Consider the following 24,258-nt stretch of genomic DNA (forward strand, 5'->3'; position numbering starts at 1 on the left):
ATTTTACTAGCGAACTATCATCAACTGGTTTCTATAAATGGTTTAAGGTCTACTATCAGTACTACGCTATCATTATCTTTATATCAGACTTTGTTCACTATTTTCATGCTGTAGCTAACTATCGTTTTGTTGAAGTAAAGGATCCCACAAGACAAGGTTGCCAATGTGATAGGATGTAAAGAATATCTCAACTACTGAGAAGTGAGAACCGAAATATATAGATCTCAAAAATATGCCGCACTCATACAGTTATAAGATTTTCATCAGACAATGAACTGTGGAGCATGTTCCCGTTTAATTGGCCCCGATTTTGATTTTGAAGTATTTAAATGCATATAACATGATCCCATCTTAATTGTTCCCACGGTTTCCATTTTGCCCACATTTGAGCAGAATGCATAACCTGGAAACGAAGTTGAGCATCATCCTGGTAGTGGTGTAATCATCCCAACAGTAGCAAGAACTTGTTTGTTTCATGAAGACTTTCAATCACTGTTCGTTTAGTTTGAGGTAACCGGGCTCATGTAAGCATGCAGCTGTACCTTTAATACCAATGCTGCTTTAATAACTTCATAAAAGACTTTTTATAGGTTGAAAATGTTATTGCATGCTCATTAATTACTTAACGATGTTTAAAATTAATTATGAAAATCCTTAAAAAGGTAGTTGCTTATAAATACGCACTGTAGACAATCACGTTGCTTCCTTGTGACCTTGTGAACTATTCAGTTTTAAAAGAGATGTATAACCGGACAGATCATCTTCATTATCTTTAAATAGCGGCCTTCTAAGTGGAAAATACTCGCCGTCCTTCACACCGACATCTTTCTTTCCTGTCGCACCGAGAGAAGGATACTCGTATTGATGGTTCGGGTGGATTTCAGGAGATTCGTATTTGGGGCTTCCTGGATTCTCGTACTCAGGACCTTGGGATTGCGCACACGATATTCTCTGGTTAGTGTTTTCATACAGGTATTCTTGTTCTGCTCTTGGTATAACATAAATTTCAGATTCTATCGGAGTTGCTTGGTTGTTAGAAAGGTTTCGCATTTCTGGCAACTCTTCAACAACCGGTGAAGAATTTTGATCTGTTACTATAAAAGCAACTATTCAGTTTATTTCCACTACGTTAATACAACATTGTGAGTTTAGAGAGTGGACTAGGGTTGAATGTAATCCCGCCTATGCAATTATTATGGAGGATGAAAAAATCTCTTTACATCTCTTGTTTTTCCCCACCATGTCGATGACGAATAGTCGCCATTTTGAGTGCTTTTAATAATTCTTTCAGAATAACTAACAACTCATTCACGTAACGAATTTACCCCCCAAAATTCCATGAAGTCCTTGTTACGTGGCCCCCACGCTTACAGGCATGAAAAAGTACACGCATCAGTTATAGCGAGTTAATATATTTGTTATCGCGAGAAAGGCTGTAGCAATTAATGGTTTACTTATAGCTTTTCATTTGCTACTTTTAAGTTTAAACTTGCCAAGACAGACACACTCCATGATTGTTTATAAATATGAAGGAAATTCAGCAGAAGAGTTTGTTAGGTGCGAGTGCAACAGGAAAGACTTGAATAAAGACATTATAAAAACGAAACTCAACGACGTGAGCCAAACTGAAAACGTGAAGCCCAAAATATGACGTGTATAAACTATAAATCCCGGGATCAACCGTGAAGGATAATTACCTGAATTTCCTCTTTCACTGTTTTTTACAAATCTATTTAAAGAAGAAAGAATTTAGATTATAAGATCCATGAGTATTTATTTTTAATAGTGAATTTGAGGGCGGTTCTTCCAAAGCTCGAACAGCTTTCAAATTTCTCTTTTATAACCGCCGAAAATAACTCTGAAAAATATTTAAATTTACAACGAAGCTGCATGTGTGGATCAAAACAGATATAAATATACCAAATGTTTCGGATGGGTTTTTTGTAAACTGATAACGGTAGTAATGAACCCAACTCGACATCCTGCCCCATCATGCAATATATATATATATATGTTGTTTACCAGATTGGAGGTTCATATAGGGAAATATTTCCCAAGGTCTCAAAAACAGTCCGAGGCCGAAGGACTGCTCGCGTAGCCAATTAGATTGCGGGAAACGCTAAAATATGAATTAGGACCGCGAGAAAAAAAATAAATATACCTATTGACTTCAATTATATGTAAGCACGTCTTGTTATCGCATTTTTCACGGCAGACACAATTTTCACGGGCGTGGTTCACTAGCTTTTACCGTTGGTTTCGAAGATCTAACGTTTGTTTTTCTTTAATTACAATTAATTAGCAACTTGTGATGCTTTCTTGTGCATGAATGCGTGGAGTGATAATTAGATACCTTTTTCGATAAATATAGGCCACAACAAGCACCAGAACGATAATGAGCACAGAGACTGAGACCGTAATAACGATAGTGACCAGTACACTTTTTTCACCTGTTCCAGGTTTTAATATCACTGTGGTGTCTGCCACTTTTGCTGTTGTCGTTGATAATATCGCCGTGGTTTTTTCTGTTGTCCTCTTCGATTTACGAAAAAGAAAACAGAATTGTAATCAGTTTTAAACTGTATCTAAATATGAATAAATCTGCATGTAATATGCTTCGGAAAATGTCTAAGCAAAAAACAGCAGCCATCCATGACCATCCAGAAAGAAAATGCACCACCGAAGATGAAACAAATTCTGAATGGTTACCGTGTTTGGATGGTTTGATCCAAACACGCGCGCGGGAATGTCGCGAGAGTTATTCAGTCATGCATTTATACATGACTACATGCGTTTTACCCAAATTACAGTACTTAAATTGACTGCATTCGTCAGAAACGCAGTGCGGGATTGAACTCACATTCTGTTCCACCAATTTTTTGAACTTGAGAAGCAAACAGTGATTCTCTCCTTTCGACTCGTGGGTTTTACTTTTACAGGAAATTGAATTGTTGAAGATTTCAAATGATTCTTCTTGGATCTATGAATAATTGTAGAAGCAATTATTGAGCTCGGTATAGCTAGGTTTAATAGAATTGAGTTCACTTTAAAGGACACGTCAAGCGTATTCACGTGGCATAAAGAGAAGAGCTAAGCCCGTTTCTATTATTAGTAGTTCGTTGGAATATATAACTATCGTCATTGTTGCGGGTTTTTAGCGAGTGTAAAACTGCAGCATGATGTATAATTATGAAAAAATAAAAACGAATCAGCCACTAACAAACCAAAAAATGTTACTTATAATGAGCATTTGATTATATAATTTATCTTGCCATTACAAATTTATATTTTCCTTTAATGACTCTTACCATTAACATTCTAGGATCTTTTGAAACTTTGTTGACGAGAATAGGTTCCTTGTTTGTCATTTTCGTAACTTTCTGCCACATCATATCACTCCGCATGATGGTAGATTTCGACATATAATGCTACATTGCGAGTTCTCAGAGAAGATTGGGGCAGAAAAATTTCGAGTACATGGCTTAGAGCAATTGTCTTTGTCCAGATAAAGCATGAAATTTTGGTTTTGAAAACGGTAACAACCTATCGAAATGGATATCAAATAATTAGAAGGAAGCTTTCGATCTCTCGAGGTATAGAAAATAGAAAAAATTGTTTGCTAAGTCGACAACTCAAATCTTAAGGTAATTCTGATTTTTAAAGAAAAAACTTTTAGAGAAAAATTGTATTTTACCGAATATGCAAGATTGAGTACTCTGCTCTTTAAAACCATGCATATAAAGCATATACAATCAGTTCTGACTTTTTTCCCAGTTCAGATCTTTATTTCCCTTGTCTCCAAATTTGTCGCGTGCTTATATATAAACCCTGCATATCAGCACGTATACATACAATGCTTACCTCTGTAAATAGTTGTTTTCCAGTTCAGATGTTCATCCGTGTTTTTCCAAGTCTGTCCCGCGGTGTGTGTCTTACTTATTGCTCTCTTACTGCGTTCATCGATTTGAAGGTAAAAATTCGTTTGGCCGCTGCACATTTTGGTAAATATATAATTTGTCACAGTCTTCAGTGTTATTTGCTGATGCAGATTGGTTCTATCACATTGCTTCATAACTACTGAATGGCTAACCCATCTTCCTTCTTGCGAACATGTAGACAAAGACTTGACAAATTCAAGACACTGGAGTGACATAACATTCATAAGTTGGATTTTTCCCGTTTCATTTAACCATATCCAACGCATATTTAGAGACGAGCTGCAATTCGTTCCAGAAACTTTTTCAGTCCGATTTCCATTTACCGTAAGACATTTACCGTAATTTTGATTTCGAAGAAAAAAATTTTCATTTGGTACTAGAAGGTGAATACATATATATATATATATATTATATATATATATATATATTATATATTATATATATATATATATATTATATATATATATATATATATATATATATACTTTGTACGACAGTATTATTGTTTGGGAGGAAATCCCATGGGCTGTCACCTCATGACAGAAAAAGGAATTTTGTGATTCCGAAGGGTCATAATAATAATATTTACTTTACACGTCATTTTATGTGACATGTTCCCGAAGTAATTTCCTCATCGATATTGACCTTCTATTTTTTTAAAATGCTAAATACATTATATATGCGCATTTCGTAACAATATGATAATCCCGCTTAGCTGAGATTTAAGGAAGCGTAGAATGAGTTTGAGGTATTGAAATTAGTAAATAACATGACCACATAACCCCAAAAGTGGAACAGCGGGTTGCCCTAGCTGTAAACGCCAATCTAAAACTCTTCAATACCTCAATATTTAACTCAAAATAGCAATACTAACAGATAAACATTAGTCATTACATCATCACCTGAATCACGTATGATATCTTGGTCTTTAGTACAATTGCCTGTGGTAGGAGTTAACAGCAGAAATGTGTTGCTATCCTCTTCAATACACTGGCAATATTTACATTCATCATTTTCACATTCAGCTTTGAAACTCTTACACATATTTTCCGCTTTTTGCTTAGATTTCTGACGTTCCAAATGTAAGTTTTGAGGAATAAATTTATCATATCTTTCTCGTTTGATTTCAATCTGTGCTGTTGTTTTTCCGCTAGCACAAATAATCACAATGTATAAACAGTGCCAAACAAATAATATATTGTAAGCCATACCGACGTGTGTATAAAACAAAACGGCATTTGATCGTAACAAACTCGCCACTCTTCAGCAATAGGCAGATTTAGCAGGAGCTGATGAGGACGTGAACGTCAAAGAGGACGTGAAAATGGCGAATAAATAGCGTGGCATGTCCATATATAGACGTATCACCATTTCCACGTCCTTTAAAGCCTAAAGGCTTTTCCGTTCATATCCTGTGGACTGTCGTATATCATGTGGTTATTTCCATAGTATACATGTAACTTCCGGGGTGAGTGTTATGCCAGAACCGTGACATGCATATATATGTGCATGAATCACGGCATGATTGTATCAATATCCACGTTTAAAATTTTTCTACATTCACAGTTGTTTTGGTAGGTAAAGGATTATCCAATTTTGTCGGATCAGTTGACTCGCAACTTATACATATGGGCAGCAAATATTGGCGCACTTCACTCGAAAGTGAAGGGTTAACAATTATACTTATTCGTTTTTGACTTGTGCTGTTTTGAAGAAGTATAAATTAAACCAAAAAGAAATGGGCATTTCCGGGGATCTAAAGCAATCAAATTTCAAAAATTTTTGCTGAGTCAACGTTGCCCGTCCCCAATCCTGTACACATTCCTACGCCCCTGTTTAATACCATTGGAATTCTTTCCAGCCTGCGATAGGCTGAGTATTCATTTGGCGACTTTTCAAAGTTTGACTATAGCAAGTACATTTGTCTCACACCTGGACTCATAGCTGGGACACAAGGGATATGTCTGAGCTTTGGTTTCGAAATGGATTCCTGTAGAAGTCATATGATGGACAATTCATTGTAATCCACTCATTCTATACTTTAGTAACGATTCTGTCAAAGCGTTTGAAACGTGGAGAGCAACTGAGGCATCTTCCTCGTCGTGAACTAGTTTTGTCTGGAAAATACATCATATCAAATTAACAAACTGTTCCAAGCACTCCAGCGCTGCTTCATCAAAATTCATATCAGTTCAATTTCGCTCATCTCTGTAAATAAAATTTATTCAATTTTCAACTTACCAAATCGCCAAGGGCGGCCGCTAAATTGGCTGTGATTTCGGACTAAAACAAAATTTAGAAAAATGATTGGAAATTTGTCTCAACCACTCTTAATATTGCTCACTGTTGACCATAGCAGACTGTGTACTTCAGTAATCATTTCAATATACCTTAAGGTGTTCTTTACGAGTGTCCAAGGTTTTCGGTGCCCTGTTGGTATTTGCCATGGGGTAGACTTGACCACTGGGGTGTGGTTGAGCAGAATATGCCTGTCCACCACCTCTATGATAAGAGGAACTACCACCATGGTGGATGTGTTCAGTCTCATAGCTGGATGATATAAGAAGGTTTATTTGTTAATTAGGGATGATATCATTTGATTAGCATAGTTTAAAACTGATAGAGCTACATGTGTCAGTATAAAGTTAGTTTAGTTTAAGTTTGCTCCTGTAGTGACACTAGATAAATAATATATTGTTCCTAATAGAACAGTTTACCAAGGTATTAAGTTTATCTAGGTGCTAGCACTGAAAAAGGGATGTTGCAAAACAATTTATAAAAGCCCTGCACTAAACTGACCTTTGTGGATAGTTTAAGCCATAGTCTGGACCAACATTACTTGAATTGTATGCGAAATTGCTCAGCGATTCGTTATATGTTGAGCGTCCTCCTTGGCCAGGCTGGTTTGGATACGAACCCACGTTATACCCTCTTCCCTGAGTGTGTGACATCCCTCTGTTACCACGTCCCCTCGTTAATCCTCGCGTTGTGCCTCGATTGCCCCCTCTACCCCGCTGTGCCCCTCGACCTAACAAGAAAATTACGTTAACAAAAAGTTTGTCCACACCATTCAATTCACTTATGATATATGGAATGTAGTCTCTTAACTATTATATTGACAGAGCAGTATACCGCATTGGTTTTAGTTGATATGCTGCTCATAAACATTACAAGTGAACAGACCATAAAACATCCATCAGAAGTGAATTGGAGAATGCGAATTTTAAAAGTCGTATCTGAATAAAAATTTGTAGGAATATTTGCCGCAACCCTCACCTAATTGAGAGTTGCCACGTTTATCTATATATATAGTATATCACCTATTTTGAAATTTTACTGTAAACATAGTGACACTACCATAGAGTTCGTTATAGAAAAAATCTCAACAGACCATGTGGTTGGTATTTCCGGAATTTTTTTTTCACTTCTTGTCGGCCTTCCTCTTGTTCCAAATTTCTCGCCAGCTCGAGTAGTATCGGAGTTATTTCAGAGCGTTTCATCGTGTTTGAATCTAATCCCACGATCAAGTGAGGACGCTTAATTTTCTATAAACACATTTCAATGTTCCCCATTACCGATTCCATGAAATTTTGAAATTCATGAAAGTATGATTCTATGACTATGTGTTCATATGTATTCTTTTCATGAAGAAATGCAATTCTTACTTAGTTTTGAAGCAGTTTGAGGTATTTTCAATCGAATTTCAAAATTTCAAAAACAGCATAGAAGCATTTTGAGGTATTTTGAACCGAATTTCGAGACTTCAAAAAAAATGACGAAAATGCGATTTTTCCTTTCGTCCCCCGTTGCCGATTTGCCTGAAATTTTGAAATTCAACAAAGTATGATTTTATGTGTTGATATGTATTGCTTTCATGAAAGAATGCAATTGTAGTTAGTTTTGAACCATTTCGAGCCATTATCAATCGAATTGTGAAATTGTAAAAAATTGGTATGGTTTTATTTGTTCAAATGTATTGTTTTAATGAAAGAATGCAACACGTGCTTAGTTCTGAACATTTTCGCCCCATGTTAAACCAAATTACATGTAGTTTCCAACAGTTTGAGGTATTGTGAACCGAATTGAGGAAAATTACTGAGGTAAATTACGTTTTTTTTTAAATTGATGAATTTCAAAATTTGAGAGAAAATTAAGGTAATTTTCGTAATTTCGTCAGTTTTTCTAAATTTCAAAATTCAGTGCAAAATACCTTGAAATGGTTGGAAAGCTACATGGGATTTTTTAAAATTGGTTAAGCAAATTGTACAGTTCTTTAATTAAACCGTCATACAAATTTTGTATTACTAATAAATGCAATTAGGCAATTCCAACATGATGATGTATATAAACATACCAGAACTGCAATTCGGTGTTTTTGACCAATCAAATGAGCAAACTTGAGATTGTTATCAAATTTTACATCACATAATGAACAATGATACCATGGAATTATACCACGACCTTCTGTTTCTGACACATATTCCAAGCCTATAATGTTGCAATATATATATATTATATATATATATATATATATATATAATATATATATATATAATATATATAATATATTATAATATATATATGAATAGTTATGAGGTAACATGTCTGGATATTATATGAACTTGGTTTTGGTTAAGATTTCTTCAGACATAGAATTAAAGCACACGAGGTGTATCTCCAAACGTTTCGCCTGTTATGGCTTCTTCAGTGGAATGCTTTACAATGATATTTCCTCCTATTTATATACAACTAATTAAAATGCTAAATTACCAATGTGTATGCAATGTCTATAGTGTTCCATTATTCTATAAAAGCATGCTCATGCATTTAATGTGCCATTGTTAGGCAAACTTATTAAAACTCATTAATTTATAAAAGTCTATATAGTCCCGTAGTTTAAAATTCTATACAATGTTAATAGATTAGAAATAATTCAAACACTGATTGTTCTGCCAATACAGCCGTTCATCAAGTCTCCAGAATGTTTTTGTATTTCAAATGCTTCAATGTATTTCCTCTCCACGTTATTCGCGATATTAGCATGTAAAATCATCCATCTTATTACAGGTAGCCTGGATTTCTTGTGGGATTCCAAATGTTTATAAACCGTCTGCTTTTCCATTTTCAAGTGTTCTTTAATCCTTGATCCGATTGTTCGCCCCGTTTCCCCAATGTATACGATATCACATGCTGAACATTCGATTTTGTAAACAACATTCTTCTTTAGGCACAAGTTCGATTTTGAAGATAATTTGCACGTTTCACATTCGCTCGGACAGTTCTGTTGCGTCTTTGGTGGCGCAAAAACTTTGGACAGGGGTTGACCATTGATGAAATGTATTCTTACATTCGGTATTCGTGATCGCTTTACTACCCTAATAGCCTGCCTCTTAAACTCTTCGTTGATAAATGGTAGCTTTATATAGATAGATCGTTGTTGTTCTAATTCCTCCGGTTCATTATGTTGCTGGATATGTCGGTGTTTATTTTTATAAATCGTCTTCCTAATTATAGATTTAATGAATGTTTTAGGATAGCCATTGGAAGTAAATAATTCCGTGATTAGATTGAGTGATTTCTTTCGTGTTGTAGAATCAGTTGAACATTTGATAGCCCTATTTACTTCCCCAATCACTATGGCTTGTTTGGAGAATATTGACCCGTGACTGTCCCAGGGTGTGATGCATCGGCTGTGAATTGGTTTTATATAAAGGGTTGTACTAAATGTTTGAGTGCCCATGTTCCAGGTGACAAGGGTATCCAAAAACGGTAGTTGATTGTTGTTTGGCAATTCAAGTGTGAATTTGATTGCGTTATTAAGGTCTCAAGAGTTGGATCATGAGCTCAAAAATATTTTGGAAAAGGGCCCCTCCTTCGTAAACGCTGAACCCAAAGATCTCCCTCGACTTAGTTTACTAGCTAAAGCCAGTCTTCAACATGCCATAGATCAACTCAAACGCCAAAATGTTCCCGAGACTGCCATAAATGAATTCAAAGGAGGGATGGCTCGCGTGATTGAGGAAGGTAACAAGCATGGTAAAAAGATTCTTAAGAATAAGTCATTAACCTATGATTTACCACCAAAAAACATAGTTATTACCCCAACGGATAAGACTAAACGATTACTAGCTCTAGATACAACATCGTATGAGGATATGCTACATAGATCAACAACAGAGACAGGTAATTATAAAGAATTAAAGAAATTAAATCTACCGAGGACGGAACAAATAAACTTCAATAATCGGTTGAACAAAGTTGCCAATAAATATCGATACAAGAACCCCAAGTTATATAATGACCTTAGATCTACCATCTGTAGTGAACCACTGCCCTGTTCTGCTTATTGTCTACCCAAAGACCATAAAGAGGGACCCGAACTTAAAGGCAAGACCTATACACGCAGCTACAGACACCCCGCAACATGTTTGTCCAAGTATTTGGCCAAATCATTACAAGCGCTTTTAAAACACGTTCCAGCACATTTAAAAAACACTGACGAGTTTATCAGTTTTATCTCGAATACAGATGGTAACTTAGTACATGGTTTCTGCAGCTTGGACGTATGTAACTTATATGGGTCTATACCAATGGTTGATATAGACGACCATACTCCAAGTATTTTCACAGTCACTCGGCGTTTCTTCCATCAACACAAAGCTGATTGTCAATTACATGCCCTTTGCGACCAAGACTTCGAAGAACTGGTTCGTCTCTGCTTGATTAGCGACAAGGTCCTGATTGACGGCAAAGGCTACAAACAACAATCAGGTTTGGCTATGGGAAACAACCTAGCCCCCGTTTTGGCGATTATTTACATGAACGAACTCGATAACCAAATCCTAATTAAGTCCAATGGATATGTCACTCTCAAGCGATTTATTGATGACTATTTTGCCTTCCTGTTAAGTAAAGAATTCTCAGGAGAAAAGCTTTTAACATTAGCAAATGACCTTAATAACGCAATCAAATTCACACTTGAATTGCCAAACAACAATCAACTACCGTTTTTGGATACCCTTGTCACCTGGAACATGGGCACTCAAACATTTAGTACAACCCTTTATATAAAACCAATTCACAGCCGATGCATCACACCCTGGGACAGTCACGGGTCAATATTCTCCAAACAAGCCATAGTGATTGGGGAAGTAAATAGGGCTATCAAATGTTCAACTGATTCTACAACACGAAAGAAATCACTCAATCTAATCACGGAATTATTTACTTCCAATGGCTATCCTAAAACATTCATTAAATCTATAATTAGGAAGACGATTTATAAAAATAAACACCGACATATCCAGCAACATAATGAACCGGAGGAATTAGAACAACAACGATCTATCTATATAAAGCTACCATTTATCAACGAAGAGTTTAAGAGGCAGGCTATTAGGGTAGTAAAGCGATCACGAATACCGAATGTAAGAATACATTTCATCAATGGTCAACCCCTGTCCAAAGTTTTTTGCGCCACCAAAGAACGCAACAGAACTGTCCGAGCGAATGTGAAACGTGCAAATTATCTTCAAAATCGAACTTGTGCCTAAAGAAGAATGTTGTTTACAAAATCGAATGTTCAGCATGTGTATCGTATCGTATACATTGGGGAAACGGGGCGAACAATCGGATCAAGGATTAAAGAACACTTGAAAATGGAAAAGCAGACGGTTTATAAACATTTGGAATCCCACAAGAAATCCAGGCTACCTGTAATAAGATGGATGATTTTACATGCTAAATATCGCAATAACGTGGAGAGGAAATACATTGAAGCATTTGAAATACAAAAACATTCTGGAGACTTGATGAACGGCTGTATTGGCAGAACAATCAGTGTTTGAATTATTTCTAATCTATTAACATTGTATAGAATTTTAAACTACGGGACTATATAGACTTTTATAAATTAATGAGTTTTAATAAGTTTGCCTAACAATGGCACATTAAATGCATGAGCATGCTTTTATAGAATAATGGAACACTATAGACATTGCATACACATTGGTAATTTAGCATTTTAATTAGTTGTATATAAATAGGAGGAAATATCATTGTAAAGCATTCCACTGAAGAAGCCATAACAGGCGAAACGTTTGGAGATACACCTCGTGTGCTTTAATTCTATGTCTGAAGAAATCTTAACCAAAACCAAGTTCATATATATATATATATATTTATCACCACACATGACAGATCTAATAATTATCATCATTTGTTCAATCATGTGATTCAAAAATTAAAAAAAACTGCTACTTTTAAAAGCTTGCTACACTCTTTTGGGAACACATACTGTTGGCAAGTTTAAATGTTTCCAACAAATTGTCCATGGATATATTGTCATCCATTTTTAGTTTATTAAGACAAATAGCGATTAGAAAATCCACTCACCTATTAGTGGATCTGGGTAATTGTTAAAATCATTTTCATCAGGTGGTTCAACATTTTTCAGATGCAGTTGCCTGTTTTGTGGATTTTTCTCATAAGGTTTTCTATTGTGATCGTTTTCAGATATCCTAGTTGTAATTGGTCCACCTGTGAAAATTCATTATTTGGCAAAAGCTCACACAATGTACTTCCAGTTTACTTGCATTGCTTTCTTCTCATTGCAAATTCTCCGATGGCTAGAGAAGTGCTGGCAAGCCTAGCTAGCTAGGGTTATAAGGACTCTATATGTTTATATATAAAGTTGTATATTGTGATGGTGAAAGTTGCCGTATTAACCAGGCAAGCTAACAAATGAGCTTGCAGACATTAGGTCTGCATGTTTCACCATGGTCAAGCTAATTTTTTTTGTAACTAAGAGTAGTAGCACTATTACAATATCAACTCATACACCTTAGTCATATGCATCATCACTATTTATAGTACTGTGAATATTTTACATACCTCCACCCTGGTTCTCTTGTATGGCCTAAGGGGACAAGAGTTTACAGTGTCAATATATTCTATGTTTTCTTTCATTGTAAGAAGTTTTAATATAAGACCAAAAAAACATCTTTAATTTACAACTAACCATCCAGGTCTCAACTCTCAAACAACTTGTTATTATATTCAGACAGCTCACCTTTCGATGCTTTGAACCCATCAAATGGGCATTCCAAGGTATATGACCGCTGCAAGTAACATTGCATACCTAAACAAGTGAAAAAGTTACAAGTTATATATCTTTTATCCCATCAAAGAGGGTTATCTGAGTGTCAAAGTTTGAAGCATGGTGAAAATTTCAACTCCAAACCACACTCAATGAGGGTAATGTGAAGTACCATAAAAAGATTTGTCATTGAAAAACTTACATCACAGGTGATGGACATTAAAATAGGATCAATTGCAACTCGGACTTTCATAGCTTCTGCGACTTTTTTCACATGGGATGGTTTGAGAACATGAATCGCGAACAACTAAAATTAAAGGACAATATTGAAAGGCTTAAATTTTCAATGGCAGGCCAAGAGCTTAATTAACACAACAACTTGTCAGTGTCTTTTGTTAACCGATTAGCTTGCAATGCACCCGTATGTGCCCTATTTTAGTATTTTACATTTTTACTCTGTCTATAAATGCCAAATGATTTCCTAAGCATGCATACTATATGTACAATCGTATAAATGAATTTACCGGCCAATCTGGAGCTTGGTAATCGCAATGCTTGCAGTATCTCATCGTCTCATCTTCTGTCAAAGGCATTGCCCTTGCGTTTGCAAAATCTTCAGTGCTTACATCAAAATTGGAGGAAGCCACATCACTTGCGAATTCATTGTCGGATATAATTGCTGGCTTAATATCAGCGTTTTCTGCCATCAGTCCCGTCTCAAATCAAAGCTGACAGCAAAGTAAAACTTTTGGTTTTAAAAAAATTGTAACATTCTCGAAAGCTTCCACATGACATAAGCAAATATCCTTCTCCACGAAATGAAAATTCCTTTTACTGCAATTTGCAATCAAACGCGTCGCGCGCCAAATTTTTATCGTTGTTTATTAGCAGTCAACGTGATTTTAACCTCTGCTCAACGTTACGTTCACCCCCACTCAACGATACGTTTAACGTTACGTTGGCCTATGGCGCACTTTTTCGCCAGTAGGTTGTTTACTGAATAAATGCGTATGTTTTGATTAGCCAGTTCTAATGAGTTGACAGTTCTAAGAGTTGACATTGAATATCAGTAAAAACTGTCACTCAAATCATCACTGCATATTCAATCAGAGACAGAGGTAAACAACTTCAAGGTAAGTCTTCTGTAGTATCGACAAAGAACGACACTTTCTATGCTGTGAAATGTTCCCCCTTCCATTAACTGTTGTCTGCATTGGTATAATTAATATCTATTCACGAAATATGCATATGTGATGTATGGGTTGCATCTGTGAACATAAAGTTGTGTAGGACTGAACGTAACCTTGTGTAGGGCTGAACGTCACGTTGGCTGCTAGTAAACAACGATAAAAATTCGGCGCGCGACGCGTTTGATTAATTGATCGGGCTATCTTTTAAAATAGGAAACCGGGGACAGGGGAACGGAAAACCGGGGAGCAAAGGAATGGGGGGACCGGGAGGACTAGAGAAGGGGGCAACGGGGAATTCCCAATTCTCCTTTCCCCACTCCATGCACTGGTTCCCCTGTTTTCTTGTTCCACCGTTCCCCTGGTTTGCCCGGTGCCTCTACTCCCCGGTTTCCCAGTTCCCTATTTTAAAGATAGCCAACTTTGAATGCCGTTTCAAAACCCACACAACAAACCGACTATTTTTTTGAAATCAAGCGTAAAGATAAAACTTTAATACCCTGAAAGTGAAACATGTACAGAATAAAATGTGAAACTTTGGAGACACGCGGAAGTCCAACTTCTGATCTTCCGATTGGACTCTTGATGGGTCAATTTTGAACAACGTTTTCCTCCCTTTTTTAAATGCAGCAAACAACAGATTTTTATCTTGAAATAAGGAAGAAAGATCCGACTTCAATATCTTTGAAAATAGAACGGAGTTTAGGCCCTACTCGTACCCGGCGAATCAGGAATTATCAAAATATTTTATCAAACTGAGCCGTTCAGTAATTTATACGGAGTTTTCAACCAACAAGGATTGTTTAAAAACACCAAAAGAATATTAAAATACCAAAATTATCGCATTGGACGTATTATTTTCTCGCTAAAAACACTTAAAAAACATTTAGGCTTTAATTAAATCCTGTAATTTCCAAGCGTGTGCCTTATTAGTCATTTTCTATGCACATACTTGTTAGAGACGGCCTCCCGAGACCAGGAAAAGCTTAAATACGTTAAATCTATCTTCGCTCTCAAGGCATGCCACCGTGGCCGATGCGATGCGTCCTATGCACGCGCTAGGCTTGTGGATTAAGCTCACTCTGTTGCTCACTGGGACGTAACGGTTAGGTGCACGTACATCATTGTCTGGGAGCCGTAGTGCATCTCCACCTTATAATGTGAGCAATGGACGGAGTTCTTGCTATAGCAACTGTCCTTTGGCCTCCTTTCGCTAAGTGCTGGGTAAGCTTGTAATCTATGTATATCGCAACTGGTTCGCCAGTCTTCGCATGCTTTGAGGCATTGCTGTCAGCGAGAGGCAAAGAGCTCGATGGTCTCTTTTGTTGTTTTTTTTCAATTCGTTTTTTGTCCACTATCTTTTTCATACAAAAAATACTGTTACTAATTATATCAAACGAACTTGGTTTGAAAATTTTTTGTCGGCTCACAACAACTTTATTTAATGCAACTCGTTCCTCGAGACCGAGATATTTTGCGACTTCGTGGCGAGAGAGTAAACTTTATTTAATGCAACTCGTTCCCCGAGACCGAGATATTTCGCGACTTCGTGGTGAGAGTAACGTTTTCACAATTTTTCAAAACACGAACCGTGCATTGTTTAAATATATTTAGTTCGCACTGCAATAAATATACTTAGTTCACACTGCAATTGTAAGTGGCGTGGCTAGAACATAACGATAATTGGGGGGGGGGATTATTCTATATTCATTTCTTTTGTAAGTTTACAAGTTTTCAATAGAATTACGTCGAGCAGAACTGAGTATATGAATAAATAACCCCCGCGCCCAATTATCGTTCTAACTGCGCCCCACACTACCGGCTTACATCAAATGCAAAAAGGCATTATAATTATTATACTATTTACATCCACGGTGTTTCGTCTACCAACCACCAATTGCTAATACAAAACAAAAGGATACACAGTTTATTGTTTTATATATATGTTCACAGTTACACATTAGAGATCTTTACTTTAGCTTGACGTTCACGGCATACCTCTTATAACCACGGCATACCTTCAAATCTTCAAAACAAATGCCAGGTCTAGAAAACTGGTGCATTAATCTTAAACATAAACATATAAAAAAACCTAACAAAAATAGCCGTTTGCCGTATAGCTAAGCCAAAGGTCTCCTTGCAACTTTCCGGCAATCCATTTTTTGGATAATAAAGCAGTCATCGTCAAGTCTCAAGTCGTTTTACCCTGATGTTTCCATCACACATGTAGATTTCTTTCCACATTGGAGATATTAGAATGGTTCTCGAACATGAAACTTGTCTTTCATATGCATGTTAGAAGATGGATACACGATGATATCACCTGCGTAGTCTTGTCTATATATAGGCAATGATGTAATCGTATTGCCAATCTTCTAAGAATTTGGTGACCACAGATTGCCCGAGTATGATGGTCGCTTTTCTTGCGCCGGGGCACTGGTATATATTTTACTTGAAAAAGCCCTACGACGTGCTCTCTCATTGGTTAAATGGTTGCCATGGTTACCCGACGTTAAACGGGAGTTTGAGGTTGGAGGCAGCAAAGAAGCTAAGAACAATGAAATAACATCACAAAAATGCTGTTGGAGTGCACAATATGATGCGTGTCCCTGTGAGTAGGAGAAGGAACTTGCCATAGCTACAAGTGACTTTTAGGCAACTTATACCTGACATATTGTGTTGCAATTTTTAGAGGCGTAGCTTGCACTCCATTCGATTTTTAGAGTTTTCTGTTTTTTTTCAAAAGAATAGCAACTTACGTGGTGTAGTCTGTGGTCGTGTATTGAGAGGTAACTCATAAACTTGTTCATAGTCATATACCTAGAATATAGAATTATTACAAGCGAACTTTAAGCCTGGTTTTCAGTATGTCGTAATTCATTGGCGATGGTCAACGATCTATTGTCGGTGATCAATGAAGTATATAATTTCCTTCGATAGACAAAGGATTTTATGCATCAATGACCACCGACAATTAGCCATTTTCCAATCGAGCATGCAGGGTACTAGGTCGAGTTGCAACCGCAAAGCATCTATGGACTGTTTAGAGGGACAGGAAATATAAGTCTGAAATCATTTGTCTCTCCAAACAGTCCATAGATGCTTTGCGGTTCGCGAATAGACCTAATACCCTGCTCGATTGGGAAATGGCTAATATATAGCCATCGTCGATGAATTACGGTATATGAAAACCAGGCTTTAATAATACTGCTACTAATGTACTGCTCTTACTAATATTCTTGTCAGTGACATGTTCAAACTCATTCCAAATAGCGAGTCCTGATTTCAAGTTGACTCCTCTCACACGAAACCTAAGAATACTTATTTACCTGACGCTGCAGCTCGTCCACTCTCTCAAATGCACCAAGTTTAAGATTTCTTTCATGTTCGAGTTGCTGTTGTAATAACTTTTTCGTCTAAAATTTATTTCATAAGCCAATAGTGACATTATTAAAAACAGTTACCAACATATGAATATGTATAGTGCATTGTCTCTTAGGAAGATCTCCCAGAGATTTCGTGGAAGCACCGAATCAGTTAACTTTCTTACCTTTTTAGAATGTTCTTTGACCAATGAATTCTTTTTCTGATCCCGAAGTAAGTTCGCTATTGATGTGCACAGGAAAGTGAAAATTTAAAGCATTCTCTGCAAGCTTTGTCGAAAAGTATTTACTGATATTTTGAAACACAATCAACAATGGAAAATCCGTTCAGATTTTCCTTTTACCTGTGAGTGCCCTGAGCTGGTCTTCGCGTTCGTCTAAATCAGATATCTATAGGAGAAAAACAGGAGAAGATGATTGGTTATATCTTGGTTATTGGTTGGGCTATGCGCACGAATTATGAAAAAACTATTGGTATATGTTATACTAATTGGTGAAATTATAGGTTGACTCTGGGTCAATTTAAAGACTCACCAACTTATCAATATTTGTTGACTTTGCAAGCTCCATTTGTTTTGAACTTCTTGCTTCTTGAATCCGTGCGTGAGTTTTTTGAAGTTTTGCCTTCTGCTCGTGTGAAAGTTTCTTCTTGAGAGTATGAGCTTCTTTCTCGACTTGTTCCAAAGCCTGAGAAAATAATATGATTTCGTTAACAAGATAATGAAATGAAACACAATGACATGCAGACAAATCATGTAGTCTAATCCTCTCCTACAAGCAAACATATAAGTAAAACAATTATCCAATACACGACTTTCGCAGTATGATACGCCGAATATATTTCATGTTTTGAACGTTTTCCTGCCAAAATTCGTGACACAGAAACTGAACACTTGCCATGTACAATAATTCCTAACCTTCCTTAAAGCAGTTTGCTCTTGGATTAACAACAATTCTTTTTCTTGAGTCATCTTTTTGATATCGAGACATTCTTTTTTCGCCCTGTCCGCCTCGTCTCTTAAACTTGTCACCTAAGAAAATTGTTGCAAAAAGGATCTTATCTTTTTTGGTATTACTAAAACTTCGGATACAACAACATTCTAAACCGTGGAAAACTGTAACAATAATGACTCACTGTTTCGAAATGATGAGAACTCAATCGAGTGTTTTTCCAAAAGTTCAAAGTCTTCACTTTATAAAACTAGAAGGAAAATTATCTTATGGGTTTACCCTGGTGATCATTTTCAACAAAGAAAAGATGATAACTTAAGGTAACTACTTAACAGTGGTATATCCTCATGCACAGCACGTTAGAGATATTGCAGCTAGTGATCATTTTCAAGAACGTTCTTTTAACGCTCAAATACAACCCAGTCCTCTACTGCAGGTGTTCCTTCACCAGGAGGATAGTTTACCTTGCGTAACCTAGTCCTTTTTTATGCTACTCCAGTAGCAATCAAAACACTGACTGAAATTGGATTATCCCGTTATGATAACTCATCGGAATTTTCTCTTTTTCATCATGATCAATGTTCAAGTCTAGTTTCAAATTTATTTACCAAAGCTCCTAAATGTTTGTTCTCCTCCTGGTAAGCCCTGATTCTCTCTGCTCTCGCAAGATGGATACTGGATTCAGTTTCAACATCATCTGTAAAGTAAGATTAAGCTCAGGTTAGTATCACGTATGTCGTTACCGTGACGCTTCATGCAGGATACAAAGCATAAACTTTCCTATAAGTTGCTGATGCATTTTCCTATTTTCAGTGACGACCTTGGTCAAAAATGGTGCCAGAGGGAATCATAAAAGATTCGCCCCGCTTTTAAGTTTTACTATAGCGACAAACCGTGGCGCTTTGCATAGGTGGTATTTTATGATAAAAAGATGATTGAATTATACGGCTCATAAAATCAATCGGTGTGACCATCTCACCTTTTAATGTACCAGTCCTCTCTCTAATTTTTCTCATGTTTTCCATAGCTTGACGTCGAACATCACTGAGACTTTCAAGAACATCATCATACAACGAGCCTCTTAAATAATCATATAATATATACGTGGAACAAAATTCTATTAAATAAACACTCTCGCGAGGAACCTAGTGTATAACTACCAGGGGCCAGTTGCATAAAAGACTAGTTAGAAGGACAGAATTGGCCAATCAGAGTGATGTATTTCTGAGTCAACTAGGATTCATATGCAAACCGGCCCCAGTACAATCAACTTATTATTATAGTTATTATTTGAAGAGCGCGCAATCCCCTACTCCAAGAAAATATCGCATTTCGTGCTAAAGTTGCATGCAGAAAAAAAGTTAACGTGAGTGAACTAACCTGAATTCTTCGAACTTATTCTTGATAGAAAAACAGCGCGAGAACAATCCTCGTACAAGAGTGTTGTAATCTTTTGTTAAACGTTCCCGTATTTCACTTTCCTATAAAAATTATGGTTTTGCAGTTTGGTAGCTACGTACAAAATAACGGTCATATCAGACCTCATTTTTGTAAGACTGAAAAATTTTACTAACTGTCTTTCCGCGCTACCGAGTAGTTTCCACAGCATGCGGTTTATTCTGAATATGATAATCTCGCGAGGTTGTTCTCCCTTGCATGAATTGGTATTGGAGTTTACATGCAGTTTGTGCCAGAGCTTCTCATGGCCCTGGTTTAACCTCCCTCTCGGGGATGAATGTTTTACCTGGTTGGTCAGTTGATCCGAAAGTTCTTTAATTTTTGCTCTCAGTGCAGTGATTTCTAAAGTGAAGGAATAATAAGTTTAATAATTTTCCGGCGCCTACATTGAACAAGACACTTCAAAATAAAAGCCCCATTTACACTAAACTCAATTTATTGGCACAGCACGGCTGAAATGGGTACCAGTACTCAATTTAATTAGTGCATGATCAGGCTACGAAAACAAAGACCGGGCACATATGAAATGAGCACGGGTACCCATTTCAGCCGTGCCGTACCAATAAAACGGGGCTATAAATTGCTTACGGTGCCCAAAAACGGACACTATATCCAGCCGTATAGTAGTTGATAAGGTGCTTAACATGGTTTGCGAGTTAGTTTTGATTTTGGGCACCAGTGCTGGGCACAGTCTGAATACTTCAATCAGTATAATATTATAGACAAATTAAAATATTATACCAAAATAAATTTCAAACGGATTTACCTAACAGAAGTTCGTGACTTTTGTCTGCCAGCTGACAATCAATATCGACTTGAGAATTCTTCTCGGAATCTTCTTTACTGCTTTGAATTTGCTTTATTTCCTGAGAGAAAAAGAAAAGTCGTTCGCAAAAATGCATATGCTGTACAATGTCATGTAGAATTTCATTGTGAAACTTCACGATTTCTAGTTTTAAATATATGCATGTGTAATTTTCTTGGAATGAACGTGTCCGGCTTACTTGTTCTTTTGTATATAATAATTGATGCTGATGGCGTAGCAGGTTTTCATAGTACATAGCATAACTATATAGGGACAAAGATGAAACATAACAAAAGGTCGACTCGTAAAGTTTTATCGCATGCGGACACTTTATAAACATGGCTGCTATAACATATAACATCTAACTGCAATCTGCAAAGCGTCAACGAAGGATGACGTGTTGCTATAGATTGTAATGATTATAACTGCATGGTTTACGACGTGAGATTTCTCGACTTCGGTTAAGAAACTTAAGAAAGTAAAAAATTCCTACCCATTGAAGCAGCTACGTTCTCTCACCATGGTCTCTGATGCAAGTTTTACCAGACAAGCATTGAAATGTGCCTCAAACGATGAAAGCATAATGTTAGTTTATACATGTTCATTATATACTACGATCTGCGTTTTTGTTAAGCAAGCTAAGTGTATCATTTTTAGTGTTTAAATTGAATTGGATTTAGCGAGACGTGCCTCAATATATAATTTCTGAGCAAACAATATTTGTTAGAAGTTTTTAAAGATAGGGGGGTTTCAAAAAAAATGACATCTACCTTAGAAAACGTCAACGTATCTTCATTTTCCACGTGATCATTCATTAAAGTTTGAACAAAATTCTCCACTAAATGAGGTTTCTCGATAGTCGTCGTTTCTTTCATCACCTTATAAGAACAGAAGAAAAAACCAAGACTTATGCACTACAGAAAATAAACCAGAAATAGGACAGCATTTTGCACACAAACTTCTTTCTGTTTAACAGAACTGAGTAAATACTTCTTAAGATACATATAGTTTCTATTTTGCATGCGAGTGTCTCTACGAAATGATTTGTTACACATGCACACATATATAGGAACATATAATTATTGGTATACCGGTCTTTTCCACAGGTCTGTAGGCAAGGTGGCATCTTCACGTCCTCTCTCAGTCAGAACTAGCGTATGTTCTCTGGATATCTTTTTTATTACATCACCAATCATAGAGCACTCAAAGTTTTCAAGTAAACGAACAAGCTATGAGAGAAATTATATTGCTTATTATACATTGCATTCATCAATATATAGGTACGGCGTCAACACGGGCAATTCTTAATGATTTAAAAAACTTGCATATCGCATGTGAGAAGTCAATCGACAGTACTTATAGTTTGATTGATACTCAAATACTTAATCCCATATAATTACAAAAGCACAACTCAAAATATCCGGACATAAATCTGAAGTGTCTCTCCACAAAATTGAAACCTATATCAGTATCTTTAAACACTGACTCCCGACGTTCTCAGCCAGGCCACCACCGAACGCACCTGTTTGATTTTCAGTTCCATATCAGTTGTAGAAGGTGGGGTAGCCAAAGGTTCATCATCACACACAGTGGAGATGACAGAATAATCATTTGGCTGGAATAAGCAAAAGATACTTAGTCTTATAGTGACGTGCAAATCCAACGAAGGTCAGCTAAAATGGTACTAAAATATTGGTAAAGAAGTCGTCGTTGCTTCTAATCAAGATCAAGTTCTGCCTGAATCAACATAGCATATTTAACCCCCCCCCTCCTACTTTAAAACTTACAATTCCTTTCTTCGAGGCGATCTGTTGATACACAGGAAGAAGTACATCGATTTTGAAGGCTTTTCTACAATAATGGAAATAGAAGGATGAACAATGATGTCCCAAACTATCCCTTCCATGTAGAGGTATAAAATAGCTCAACATCTGAAGCACTACCAAAAACTCAACTCATACATATGACAGTACGAAGGTGTCAGTGCCAAGAAGAAAGACCCCTTTCTTCATGTTTATACATTTATTTAGCAATTTTGCTTTAACAATTTTGTAGCAAGGTAGGCGAAATTATTTATTTTAATAAAACACACTTGAGGTTAAAGGGAGGAGTTATGCATTCGACTATTAGTTGCTTTTAAGTAAATTTCCAAATTCGAATACGCAAGGTGCAAACCATAGCTAAAACATGCATGTTTGATATTTTTAACCGTGTGGTGTATTTTTAACACGACAATAATATAGTGGACATACCCACAAGCTTTATAATTTTTTGTTGTAGCCAGAGAGCTCACGCCGAGCTTTCGGCAACCCCAATCTCTTTTCAGCACCTCAAGACGAGACCAGGAAATGAGAAATAACTGCAGTAATTTTATGGCTGAGAGTGGATCTGTGTTAAATGATAACTGACCACGAGGGATGTCGAGTGTACTTGCTGTTGTCAAGGGGACTTCCTCAGCCTGACTACTTCTGGCACTACCTTAAAAAGTAGACAACTATAATCAGTGCCTCGATTACAAAATAGTGGACATTGATATATATTATATTTATAAACCACTTGTTTCAGAGGTGAAGAATCCTGTTTGTGTTTCCACTATAGTATTAGGATTCAACGGAGATCACCATCACCAAAATTTCGCCGAGAAGATTTCGCAACTGATGTAGAAACTAAATGATAAACCTAAGCGAGAAGCCAGCTTTCTGTCTTTCACTCTAAGCGCAGAAGACGTTGACGTCACGCTAGAGCTATCATCTGCTTGGCCAAGAATGTCATCAGGGAGACCATTTTGTAAAACATCTTCAAGCTGTAGTGACACACCCAGGATTTCACCGTTAACAACATGCCTGTAAAGCATTTAGGTTTTCAGCCTTAATTGATAGGGTGCACACTAATTTAACGTTGCACATCACATGCGAGTTCAATTACGTCTCAGAGATATAGACTTGGTTATGATGGGATATCGTGCCTTTTTTCTGGGCGGTGTCGCCCGGTTTGTACCCCAATTCCTCTGGGGTCATCGTAGCAACCTCTGAGTTTCTGTTTAGGACTTAACATGTAGTATAACTAACGTTAGTATAACACAAATCAAACAATAACCTATCAACGTCTCGAAGACCAGCCAAACACAGTTGCATGTTGGTGCCAATCTCAAACCAAGGCCAATACTGCAATGAAAACGGACCATTCCTACAAAATTATTAATATATTGCATAGTTAAATAACTACATAGTTATATAATTTTCTGAAAGGATCAGTATGTCCATATTTATTTTATATATCATAATGGGAGTGCGAGGTAGTATATTGAGCAATTCTCGTAGAATTTAACAATGGCGAGCATTAGGTTGGAAAACCATGCATTATACTGCGCAATGATAGCAATTAAAGGACTGAAACTGACGTAGAGCTGATGTGGATGCTGGCGTGATCCAAATGCGAT

The 24,258-nt window shown here is 36.7% G+C and overlaps 2 protein-coding genes and 2 long non-coding RNA genes across 4 annotated transcripts in view; all 4 read right to left on the reverse strand.

The window, feature by feature from the left end:
• Positions 1-668: 668 nt before the first annotated feature.
• LOC114541912 lies at positions 669-2,430 on the reverse strand. Its single transcript, XR_003689396.1, has 3 exons — positions 2,354-2,430; positions 1,698-1,729; positions 669-1,094 (listed from the first exon to the last, which is right to left on the reverse strand). It is a non-coding gene; the product is annotated as an uncharacterized LOC114541912 (long non-coding RNA).
• Positions 2,431-3,442: 1,012 nt separating this feature from the next.
• On the reverse strand, positions 3,443-5,101 carry LOC114541917. The gene is made up of 3 exons (XR_003689398.1): positions 4,841-5,101; positions 3,862-4,314; positions 3,443-3,543 (listed from the first exon to the last, which is right to left on the reverse strand). It is a non-coding gene; the product is annotated as an uncharacterized LOC114541917 (long non-coding RNA).
• A 321-nt stretch (positions 5,102-5,422) lies between these two features.
• Positions 5,423-13,734, reverse strand: LOC114541911. Its single transcript, XM_028561708.1, has 11 exons — positions 13,560-13,734; positions 13,238-13,342; positions 13,009-13,077; positions 12,831-12,855; positions 12,333-12,476; positions 8,293-8,426; positions 7,330-7,483; positions 6,738-6,966; positions 6,329-6,488; positions 6,180-6,221; positions 5,423-6,055 (listed from the first exon to the last, which is right to left on the reverse strand). Exons 1-11 carry the CDS (start codon positions 13,626-13,628, stop codon positions 5,954-5,956), a joined length of 1,233 nt encoding a protein of 410 aa, XP_028417509.1. The 5' UTR covers positions 13,629-13,734; the 3' UTR covers positions 5,423-5,953.
• Positions 13,735-15,738: 2,004 nt separating this feature from the next.
• Positions 15,739-24,258, reverse strand: part of LOC114541907 — a 28,658-nt gene continuing 20,138 nt past the window's right edge. The window contains exons 44-65 of the mRNA XM_028561704.1: positions 23,916-24,005; positions 23,499-23,662; positions 23,072-23,297; positions 22,607-22,670; positions 22,342-22,434; positions 21,911-22,048; positions 21,590-21,697; positions 21,313-21,383; positions 21,019-21,082; positions 20,781-20,880; positions 20,301-20,356; positions 19,937-20,037; positions 19,536-19,636; positions 19,165-19,253; positions 18,741-18,806; positions 18,523-18,636; positions 18,140-18,292; positions 17,950-17,995; positions 17,773-17,828; positions 17,552-17,638; positions 16,982-17,042; positions 15,739-16,770 (exon numbers count right to left, since the gene is read on the reverse strand). Of these exons, the coding sequence (XP_028417505.1) occupies positions 16,598-16,770; positions 16,982-17,042; positions 17,552-17,638; positions 17,773-17,828; positions 17,950-17,995; positions 18,140-18,292; positions 18,523-18,636; positions 18,741-18,806; positions 19,165-19,253; positions 19,536-19,636; positions 19,937-20,037; positions 20,301-20,356; positions 20,781-20,880; positions 21,019-21,082; positions 21,313-21,383; positions 21,590-21,697; positions 21,911-22,048; positions 22,342-22,434; positions 22,607-22,670; positions 23,072-23,297; positions 23,499-23,662; positions 23,916-24,005 (2,221 nt within the window). The 3' untranslated portion in view covers positions 15,739-16,597. The remainder of the gene's footprint in view (positions 16,771-16,981; positions 17,043-17,551; positions 17,639-17,772; positions 17,829-17,949; positions 17,996-18,139; positions 18,293-18,522; positions 18,637-18,740; positions 18,807-19,164; positions 19,254-19,535; positions 19,637-19,936; positions 20,038-20,300; positions 20,357-20,780; positions 20,881-21,018; positions 21,083-21,312; positions 21,384-21,589; positions 21,698-21,910; positions 22,049-22,341; positions 22,435-22,606; positions 22,671-23,071; positions 23,298-23,498; positions 23,663-23,915; positions 24,006-24,258) is intronic.

Source organism: Dendronephthya gigantea, unplaced genomic scaffold (assembly GCF_004324835.1).
Source record: "Dendronephthya gigantea isolate DGI-Jeju-01 unplaced genomic scaffold, DenGig_1.0 000321F, whole genome shotgun sequence".
NCBI lineage: Eukaryota > Metazoa > Cnidaria > Anthozoa > Malacalcyonacea > Nephtheidae > Dendronephthya > Dendronephthya gigantea.